Source organism: Misgurnus anguillicaudatus, chromosome 6, assembly GCF_027580225.2.
Source record: "Misgurnus anguillicaudatus chromosome 6, ASM2758022v2, whole genome shotgun sequence".
NCBI lineage: Eukaryota > Metazoa > Chordata > Actinopteri > Cypriniformes > Cobitidae > Misgurnus > Misgurnus anguillicaudatus.
The window spans coordinates 16859542-16871103 of NC_073342.2; the positions used below are offsets into that span (position 1 = coordinate 16859542).

Here is an 11562-nt window from a genome sequence, read left to right on the forward strand (position 1 = left end):
CCTCTCTTGTCGGGTTGATTCAACAAAAAAAATTAAGGCGGCAAAGATTTTTTACAGTATTTCAGTCCAGTGACTGTTGAATTTCAACAAAAACAAACCTCGAGAGTGACATAAAGTCAACTAACAGCAAATGTAAAATCTAAAAGTCAGGGTTTTTCCCAAAAAGTTCATTTTTTAATTTTTTCTAAGATACATGTAAAACAATAGTATTTGGTTGTTAAGAAATTAATTCTAACTTGTTTTCTCTGCAATATTAAAAAACACTGCAATTTTTTAGGGCTGTTAAAAGATTAATCACAATTAATCGCATACAAAATAAAAGTTGGTTTTACATTTTATATATATCATGTAGATGTTTCTTAAATACATACATGAATGTGTGTATTTATATATACAAAATAATTAAACACAGTGCACACACATACATTATGCATGAGATTAATTGCTATTAATCTTTTGACAGCTCAAATTTTTTGTTTTATTATTTTGATGATCTTTTCCCCATTTAAATTTTCAGTAAATAAACGTAAATAAAAACGTTATTTTTATTAAGAATTTGGCAGAAATGTTATCTGTAGTTGAAAGAATGAAACAAAATTCTTATTTTAGGAAAAAAATATTATTAAAAAATCTTTAAAAATTATTATTTTACTTAAACAAAAACCTATAAATAGTCAATCTATTAAAACTGAAATGGACTATTGAAATTATCTCTTAATTTTTTTCTACTGCTGTATATATGGCTGGCGCAGGATGCCGGCGTTCACAACACATACATGTGCTCCTCTCGTGAATACACGTCAGAGACGGATGAGAAGAAATTGTTGACTAGTTGTTCTTTTTTACTCTTTTCACTTGAACCACTTTAGTCTCATGGACTATTTTAGCAGTGTCCTTGCTTTTTTCTGGGCCTTGAAGGTGTAGCATTGCTGTCTATAGGGGCTCAGTGAGCTTTCCAATTTCATAAAAACATCTTAGTTTGTGTTCCGACGATGAACAAAGGTCGTACAGGTGTGGAACGACATGAGGTTGGGTATTGGGTAATTCATGACACATTTCTTTTTGGGTTTTAAAGGGTTAGCCTTTAAACAAGCAACTTTTAACTAATATATGGTGGAGCGCTCCAGCTTTGAATCAGTCTGAAACAAGGTGTTGCCATGGAAATAATGCTGCATATTTTTAATATAGAAACCTTCCTCCTGCAAAATGTAATGCTATATTTTTGGCGTAAAGCTACTGGCACTGTTAGCAATGATCAGCAGTGTGAGGACGTGTGAGTGCTGCGCAGATACAATAGCGATTTTTTAGACACTGCTGCGTCTTCACAAAGGAGATCTTTTGTGAACAGTTAGAGGCATTAGTCTTATGTTTACATAATGCGGTTGGCTGTAAAGTACTCCTGCTGTGTCCTTAAAACAACTTGTGTTCTTTAGCGAGAGCCCTTTTAAAGCTACATTTAAGTATTAGGAAAGCACGGTTTATGAAAACAAAAGCAAACACTTTTTGCCTCCTCAGACTGCATTAAAATTCTTTGTGTTATAATTATGAACAAGACAGATTATGAATGCCTAGTTTTTATTTTCAATTCTGTTTTACCTTAGCGGTATGATGGGAATTGAAATGTTAGGCCTGTGTAATGTGAGTATATATATATATATATCCATATAATGCAGAGGTGTAACTGTGTGTGTGTGTTTCCCTTACCAGATTCAGTTTTGACTTTTATGCTAGGAAATACGACTCTGAATTTCCCTTTCCTCCATTTCTGTGTAGATGATCAGCTTTCAGATAATGAGGGTCTGAAGAAGAGGATTGTATTTCAAGTCACACTAAGTAATCATCCCATGCATGGGAACTGTCTGAAATAAATGCTAGCAGGTTGTGCAGTGGCCGTTGAAAGAAGTGCTAAGATTTCTCCAACGGAAACCTGGAAGCGCTTGCACGGCTTTGACCTTGACTTTGTCGTTGTACCTATTTCTGTCGCCTCTCTTGCTCGGTTCGGATCCTCATTCTGAGCATTTTGTTTGAGGACATTGGCAGTATTTGCTACATAGCTTATTTGAAATGTAGCTTCTTGATTTCTAATTTGAGACGATGCTGTCTTGCAGATAAAGTGGATGAAGCTGTGCCCCCCCAGAAACCCATGTGGGACAACTCAAACGCCGATTTGAGGGTTGCGACGGTCAAACCACGTCCGACTAGCAAGTGTTTCGCTGTCAGCCCTGAAATGAATGTAAGTGTGCCATAGCTAACGTCCCCTAGAGTTCTTGTCTCTTGTGGCATTGTTAAGAATTGCATTTTAGTTTTAGTGTAATAACCTTTGTTCTGACAACATGTTTGCCCAAGCATGCTATTTTGGTAAAAATGGTACTTCTTCACAGCATTGCTAATATATTCACTGTTATTTTACTTACTGTTATTTATTATTCATACATAGAGTACTTTTTTGTTCCTATTATCTTATCAGGCCTATAAGATTTTTTTATTTTTTGCAGTCTCTCTGCAATAGTCAGGATACAGCAACAGACTCACCGCCACCACCAAGTAGTCCTAGAGGTCCTTTCCTGGGTGTACCAAGAGGAACTATGAGACGACAAACCTCTATAGGTATGCACTTTTATAATTTATACCACAGGGCCTGTTGAATGCTTTATACTGATTAGTTAAGAAATGTTCTCCAGGTAAGCATTATTTTTCAATAAATGCACACCTGACCTGTCAAATGTCTTAAAATAACCACCAGAGCGATATAACAGTGGACTAATTTTAGATTTTTTCTTTATTCATTTCAGGAGTAACTGAAGAAGAGAAGCAGTTCCTCACTCCTCCAATGTTGAAATTTACAAGAAGCCTTTCGATGCCTGACACATCAGAAGATATTCCACCCCCACCAGCCATCTCCCCTCCATCTCCACCTCATAATAATGCTCCCGTCCCAGCTGGCCGAGGATATGGCACCATCAGAGCAGGCTTTACTTCTCAGAGCCCTAATGCGAACAGCCCGGCCTCGGACAGAACTGAAGGTGCTGGGTGGAGAGATCAGAGCGTGTTTTACAGAGACAGTCCTGAGCAGTACGAGTCTGAAGGCTTCAATCACAGTCCAACAGCCCAGCAGAGTCTTCATATGCGTCGTGCCCATGTCCCTGAGAACCCTTACTCTGATGTGGGAAAGATGGGACAAGCCGGACTGTTTGTACCCAACAAACCTGCCAGGAGGAAGGGCATGCTTGTGAAACAGTCTAATGTGGAGGACAGTCCAGAGAAGACTTGCTCCATCCCGATACCAACCATAATAATCAAAGAGCCCTCTACCAGCAGCAGTGGAAAGAGCAGCCAGGGAAGCAGTATGGAAATTGAGACGACCACACCGGACCACCCAGGGCAACTGCGTCCTGATGACGGTATGAATTCAGGAAGTCCCTTTGCAGCTGCCATTGCCGGTGCAGTCAGAGACAGGGAGAAGAGGCTGGATGTTCATCGAAACTCCCCATCTTTTAAGTCCACAGATGCAGGTGATGAGGACGTGGCACCTACACCAGTACCACGTCTTCGACACTCAAAGTCGATCGACGAGGGTATGTTTAGCAGTGACGAACGGCTGCGTAGGCTCATGGCGCCTCCCACGTCCCTGCTTAGCATTTCCAGAGGTGGTGGCAACGTGACGGACTTCAACAGCCCTGAGCCCACCATAGTGCGCGAGCTACTGAACACACGTACAGGACATAGCCCAATCAGTCTGCCTGCTCATAAGACCTACAGCTCAGGAAGTGGAAATTACGTTCATCCGGTCACAGGCAAACCACTAGATCCCAATTCGCCGTTAGCTTTAGCACTAGCGGCCAGAGACAGGGCCATGAGGGACCAATCACAACCTCTTCCACTAAAGAGTGACCAATTAAAACTCGATCTTAATAAACCACTTTTCATCGACACTAAGCTTAGACCAAATGTTGAGGTTGGCTTCTCAAGTACCGCCACCATGGGGCGTCCCCGTGGGGGCTTGCGCAGACAGATGACAGAATCCAAATATGAGACAGAGTCCAAGTACCAGCTCGATCTGGGCAAGCCGGAGAAGAGGACAGAGGAGAAGAAGAACATGCTAATTGACATTGTAGACACCTCGCAGCAGAAGTCAGCTGGTCTGCTGATGGTACACACAACAGATGGGGTAAAATCAGAGGATAACAACTTGTCAGAGGGTGAAAGGGATGAGGTGGGGAATCCCGACAACACCCCCGGGGAGCTTCGCGACCCCAACCAGCCAGCTCCCACCAACCCCCCAGCTACCAAGCCGCTATCAGCTGCTCCACATGGCAAGACCATCATAACTATCAGTTCTGTGGATGAGCCTGTCAAGCTTCCCTTCGGCATCCCTCCACCGCCTTTGGCCTCTGTCGACATCGATGAAGAGTTCGTGTTCGCTGAACCCCTCCCCCCTCCATTGGAGTTCGCCAACAGTTTTGACATTCCTGAAGACCAGACGGGGTCAATAGCTGAGCTTCTGAAACAGAAAGCGAATGGCACGAAAGGACCTTCACTTGCTTCCTACTATCCCCCATTAGGTGGTGTAATTTCAGAAATCAAAAGACCAACAGTCCTCACAAACTGCACCCCTCCCAGCTTTCCTCCAGGGCCGTTAGAACCCTACGAACAAATCACTGACTCGGGCATCGAGGTCGACAGCCGGAGCAGTTGTGACCCTCAGCTGGAGACTACCAGCACCATCTCCACTGTGTCCAGCATCTCCACCTTGTCTTCTGAAGGAGGTGAGAACCTAGACACTTGCACCGTCTATGCAGATGGACAAGCCTTTCTGGTGGACAGGACTCAGATCCTGTCCAAACCAAAACCCAAACCTGCCATCAAAAGCAATGCACTTTACAAGGACCCTTTGCCAGAGGAAAACATAAGCTCTTTTAGAATTCCCTCCTCGGTTCCACCACCACCCCCTGGAACTATTCCACCAGAACCCTTGAAAACCCCAACACAGCGAACCTCAAAACTATGGGGTGACCCTCCAGAGTTGAAAGGCCCCCATGGGCCCGAAGCCAAGTCTCATGGAATGGGGGAGATGAATTCAGTTCTGCAGCACGTAAACAAGGACAAAGCACCAAAGCCAGGGGACACATTAGACTCTCCGACAGGAACCAGGACTCACTTTGGAACGAGGTATGCCATGCTTTTCTTTCAGTATCACAAGCATGCATTTAGTCTCTCAGATGAGTGTGTGTGTGTGTGTGCTCCGTCGGAGAACGAAAGAGTTGCCTAGCAACCTAATAATGAGAACAGCCTTGAGGACGAGATGAGCAACGTCAGTGTGATGATGAACACAGACCATACCACGGAGGGGGGAGGTGTGCGTGCGTGTTGTTACAGCATGGTCCATTTGTTAGTTAGTTATCACATCACCCTAATCACTCCCACAAGACATCTACAGATTATCTTAAGCGGGATCATAAATGGCTATTATATTTCATATTGACGGAAACGTTTAGGGTGATATTGAGTGACCGTTTTATAACGAGATTATGATGTCTTATTTATTTTGCCAAACATCAGTAATTCACTTGATGTGTATGTGCAAGGCTTGTGCACGCTGATGGCTGCCACGTCTTACAGGCAGTGGCTTGCTGTCCTTTCTCCAAAGTCTCATTCATTATTGAATGATTCTGTTATTTACAGACCAGAGAACTGGCCCTAAAATGCACTCGTAGCCAAAGCAGAGCACTATGTTTAGTACATTGAGCAATATATATATATATATATATATATATATATATATATATATATATATATATATAAATGAAAGGATAATGTTAATCACTGAATCAAGGTATTTTTATTTCAAGATCTGTGTCAAAAATGTTACTTATGCAAGCAATGTGTAGTCATTTTGATGTATTATTTATTGTTTTTGCTGTGCTGAATCAGAGGGAAATGTAAATTTACTTCAAAGTCAGGCCAATACACCTTGGGTATAAGTAGATACTAGGGACAAGGACGGACGTCACATTGTCAAAGAGTCTCACATCCTCAGCCACCTTAAAGCTATTCCAACTATACTATAGTCCTACTTTATACATTCCTTAAAATCCTTGAGAGTTTGTGATTCTGGGGGGGGGATTCAAGGCCATGGGAAGTTTTTGAAAATATACATACATGGATTCAAGCACTTTCAGTGGCCAGTTTCTTTTTTATGCAAGAAGTTTTCTGAAAAAAAATCCATGTTATTCCCTGTGTAGTGTAGGACAATTCTAGACTTTTTAAGCACACGTGCTAAACTGTTCGCTTTATATGCTTATATCTTCTGTTTGCAAATGTTGATTCATACCAAAATGCTTTTTTGCATAGTTGTGTTTGACACATGAAAACGTCTCGGGTTATGTATGTAACTGTTGTTCCCTGAGAAGGGAACGAGACGCTGCGTCTCCCTTGCCATACTTCATGCGTCCCTGTAACGCCGTCTCTGGCAATATTTCAGATAGCGATATACTTCCTGGCTCCTGCGTCACCCTGTCTTTGTCGTTAATCCTCACCATTGGTTGAATTTGATATACACATTCAGATGCACTTACACCTGGAGGCGTCCCCAAAGTGTCACCACAGTGACGCAGCGCAAGTTCCCTCGAAAGTGAACTGTAACAATGTATCTTAAAAGGTAACACAATGTAACCTTGCTCTCACTTGAAATGTCCCCACATTTAGTTGTTGAATTTGAAGATATTAGACCTGGAAAATCCTTGAAAGGTCTTTGAATTTGAAGTTAACTAAGGTGTGGGAACCCTGTCCAAACTGTCGCGGACGCGAATGCGTGTATCTGATTCAAATCCAACTTATTTCCACATATGAATGAGGCCTGAAACCGAATTTCCGTAGGTCATGTGCCACTAAAGGGAAAAAAATCTGAATTAAGTCACTTCAAACAGGCAGTGTAAATGCGACCTTAGTTATGTTGGCCTGGTACATCGGGAGACAGTTTCTGACTTTAATATACAGGTACGCAACCTACTCACCTTTCAGCTAAATGTGACCCTGGACCACAAAACCAGTCACATGTAGCATGGGTATATTTGCAGCAATAGCTAAAAATACATTGTTTGGGTCAAAACTATAGATTTTTATTTTATGCCAAAAATCATTTGGATATTAAGTAAAGATCATGATGATCCATGAAGATATTTAGTACATTTTCTACCGTTAATATATCAAAACTTTATTTTTGTTACACAGTTGCTAATGACTTAATTTGGACAATTTTAAAGGCGATTGTCTCAAGATTTTTTGCACTCTCAGATTCCAGATTCGGACGGATATTGTCATATCATAACAAATCATACGTCAAAGGAAAGCTTATTTATTCTTATGATGTATAATTTATGTACACTTATGATTGTTTTTGTGGTCCAGGGACACATCTTTTAAAGCGAATTTGTTCAAGTTTGTCCAATAAAACAATAAGATGACTAGATTTTATTCATTAAACTACTCAAATGTTCAACTTAAAATGGTAGAAACTTGACATTTGAATCACCTGCTATGAATGTCTTACATTTTCCACTCCTCATGATTTTGCATCTCTCTACATTTGCAGAAATCAGGATGGTGTATCCCTCATCTCAGGTACACAGCAGAACACCACCATTACCTTCACTGCCCAGCCTGGCCCGAATGTGCCTGTCCCGTCGCCGTGCCGACAGCCCGAGAGCCTGCCTCCCCATCACCGCGCCCCAAGTCCAATCATGTCCCCTCCGGACTCCGGCCTAAGTTGTGCCTCTTCCCTCCCGACCTCCGTCACTTCCCCCACTATGACAGACGTCTTCGGTCTACCCACGCCCCCACTCAGCCTCGGCACAGGGCGTAGCCGCTCCCCCTCCCCGCTCACCCTGATCCAGGCCGCCTCAAATAAGCCCTTCGCCACCAAACCCGTCCTCATGTGGAGCAAGCAGGACGTGGCCGACTGGCTGGAGAGCCTAAACCTGGGTGAGCACAGAGACGCCTTTATGGACAATGACATAGAGGGAAGCCACCTACCTAACCTGCAAAAGGAGGATCTGATCGATTTGGGCGTCACACGCGTGGGTCACAGAATGAACATCGAGCGGGCGCTTAAAGTACTCTTGGATAGATGAGATTGGATGAGACGTCCTTCCGGGACTCCACGCGCTCTTGTTCATAAGCTTTCCTTTTTTTGGTTCACTAATTTGAAAACATTGTCGTCCTATCACGCTTTTTGGTGGATTTTAGGAACTCTCACATCCTGAAGAAACTCAAGTGTTCGAATATCCGCGCAAGCACAAGCGGTTCCCAACGTTTCAAGAGCTCCGGCACCAGAGAGGACATTGAAGCCAACACACTGTATGGAATCTACGACTTTCCTTTGGCTTTTAAGGACTTTGGCCTCCTTTGAATGCACTGAAACCAGCAGAGCTGGGGATCCATTTTTTATCTTTGCTAAGACAATTCTACAAAGAATATTTCTTCAGGAAAAAGGGAACCTTTGTCTATGTAACAGCTGCCTATGAAATATCTTGCTTTTTTCTCCTACACGTTTGAACGAGATGTATGCGAATCTCCGAGATGTGATCGGTGGGAACTCAGTTCATTCATAGTCCAGGAATGGGCTATCGAAGCATTTGAAACACAAAGGCCAATTCTCCCTACGTGCGAACAAACGTAACAGTAGCAAGCAGCAGGTTTCTCCACCATCTTTTGAATACGCCGACATTAGGTGTTCGTCTGAATGATCAAAATTTTCTTGGGTCTTTTTGAATCGTGGTTTACTATTAGGTGTCTTCCATATAGTAAGGAGGTGTACGGCATTCCCACCAACATTCGATTTGTACCTTCGATCAATGCTAGGTTGCGCTGTTTCTCACTATTTTTGAACTACAATAACGTCTTCACCAGTGTCGCTGGTATTAACTCAAGTATTGAGTTTTATGAGTATATGGAAACTAAGAGAGTTAAATGCTGACACAATCACCGTAGATGGGCCAGTATGTATTTGTCTTTTGCTTTAAGTGTGACACTTTAATGAGTTGAATAATTTGATTTTTTTCCTTACCTATAAATCGGTAGATCATTTAATGGTTAAAAGGGTCGTCGAGAGCGTTACAGGAAACCTCCTTAATCTATACATATCAATGTCGTCAATTGTAACTGATACAGGATGCGACTTCATATCCGTAAACTGTTGCGTAATATGTTTTTAAGTTTGAAATTTAATTCGGACGCAGTTTTTTTCCCATCTGGATTCACAAAGTAAAGCCTAAATAATAGATCCAATCAAAGTGCTTTTCCTAAATACTCTGTTCATTCTCATCCCGCAGTTTTCCCTTTCGGTTCACAAGTGGGAATTTTTGCTTTTGCTGTCATATTACGTCCATTTTACTTTTAACTGCAACGTGCCTATACGTGTTACAATTTGACACACCACAACATCTCAAAGTGAATCAAAGTATACATTTTTTTCAATATCAGAGACTCAGTCAAAGTTTTATTGGACTATAGATGCCATAATAAATCTCACAGGTGTTGCTGTTTACATATTCCAGAACTACGTACAGTAGGAATGGGATGTGACTGGAGGTATTATTCATATTTGTGATAAAGTTGAAACGTACAAGACAGCCAGCATTAAACATTTTGCCATCAGTATCAAGTTTGAAGCACTGTGGGTAATGCAAGAACTGAGGGGAAAGCGATGTGGCGAGAACGCCTGTGAAGATGACCGTTCGAAGTATGCAGCGAAGAGATTCAGAAATAAAAATTATATATAAATAATATATATATATATATATATAAATATATATATATGTTTGCTTTTCTCTCAACCTTAGAAGATTTAGAGTTATCATCTCTATATATCTTATTTTAGGAAACAGCACAGTATTTTAAATATTTATAGAAATATTTATGAAATTTTTATGACATTTAACTCTGATATGTGGTGTGCCAAAAATCTATGTGGTATCAGTTAAAAAGCAATACACAAACTTAAAGAACACTGTTTGGTCCTTCTTTGCCAGTATTCCACAGTACAGTATATAATATTATGAAATGAACATATACATAGGTCTCAGTGAATTAGACGATATGAAAAAATGAGGTTACGGCTGTCACCTGCTTCTTTTAGATCATGTAATTAAAGAAAGACGTTAAAAATGTAGATTTGTGTGTGGTGTGTGTACTTGACAAAACTCAATGAGCACGTTTTAGGCCACTTATGCCGTATCACATCTGCAAATTTTCCATCAGAAATCTTATTGTGGTGTATTAGGGTGATTCTCACGAAATTAGCCTTATGAGGTGTCATGACACATTTTGATAAAAAGAGTAAATGCAAAGTAAGAGTATCAAAATAAGAAACATACAGTTACAAACATCTCTTCTTGTACTATTTTGCACATGATTTCAAATGACATCATACGAACCAATTTTGTTGTTTATTTCCACATTTAAGGGGAAATGTTTCATTACCGCAACGTGTCCATGACTGCATTTGGGTTCTTTGACATGGAAATATTTCTAATTTAAAAAATCTAAAAAATAAAAAGCTTCAGTGCATGTTATACTATAAACATTCACAGTAAAGAAACATGTGGTATTTGGTGATCATTGGTAAATGTACAGACAATAGTAAGGAATATAAATGTGTCCAAAACCAATTTTCTCATCCTCCGCAACAATTTTCAATCATTGTTTAAGCCCTCAAGGAACTAACATTTAAAAAAATTGTTGGAAGGGACATAATTGACTGTGACACTCAAGATGGCTACCAGGTAAGCAGCATTTTTTCTCCAGATAAAAGTAAAAATTTTGTTTGTCATAGTACCTAGACAACTTTTTAGTTCTCATTACCGAAACATGAGTTTGTAAATGCATATATTTAATGTAATATCATGTTGCGGTAATGATAATTTTTGATAATGATAATCTAAAAAATGTAAATCTATAGGAAATATTTTTAAATCCTCTAAAAATAATGGTTATAATCAGTTCAGACTTAATCTTATATGTGCAAAAGAAATTGGCCTCAAGGGCTTTTTAAAAAATCTGATGCTGGACACCTTCTAAGTCTGGATTTCGTGAGAATCACCCATAAACATAATCTGAATTCTGAAGTAAAAAATGCATTTTATAGACACATTATTGGAGCCAGACTTTTTTTTAACATAGTTATCTCACACACACTTCTTGGGAGGAATGCATTCACTTGGTCTATGTTGCTGTAATTTTGTGCTAAACTAGAAAATTTTGATTTAAATCACAGGGAGACGTTTTGTGACTGCACTTTCCTCAAACCCCTCAACACTTATGTATGGAAAAACCAAAATCGACGGGAAGAAATAAATCCGATTGCACAATCTGTTGTTGAACTCATGTAGCTCCAATTCCTTCCATGTGTTTGGTTTACATCGTTTGTCTCGGGCTATGTGAATTTGTTACACGTTCATTTTAAGGCTTGTTTTGTTCGAAATAAATCTTTTCCCATGATTAGCATGCTGTTCAATGCTCTTTCATAGCCATACATGCTGTCTGTCCATATTGTGTGTGTGTGCG

The 11562-nt window shown here is 40.4% G+C and overlaps 1 protein-coding gene across 1 annotated transcript in view; it reads left to right on the forward strand.

The window, feature by feature from the left end:
- shank2b (SH3 and multiple ankyrin repeat domains 2b) overlaps nucleotides 1-11499 on the forward strand; it is a 151285-nt gene extending 139786 nt beyond the window's left edge. Inside the window, exons 22-26 of the mRNA XM_055191696.2 lie at nucleotides 1774-1833; nucleotides 2109-2233; nucleotides 2496-2607; nucleotides 2793-5169; nucleotides 7592-11499. Of these exons, the coding sequence (XP_055047671.2) occupies nucleotides 1774-1833; nucleotides 2109-2233; nucleotides 2496-2607; nucleotides 2793-5169; nucleotides 7592-8129 (3212 nt within the window). The 3' untranslated portion in view covers nucleotides 8130-11499. The remainder of the gene's footprint in view (nucleotides 1-1773; nucleotides 1834-2108; nucleotides 2234-2495; nucleotides 2608-2792; nucleotides 5170-7591) is intronic.
- Nucleotides 11500-11562: the final 63 nt, after the last annotated feature.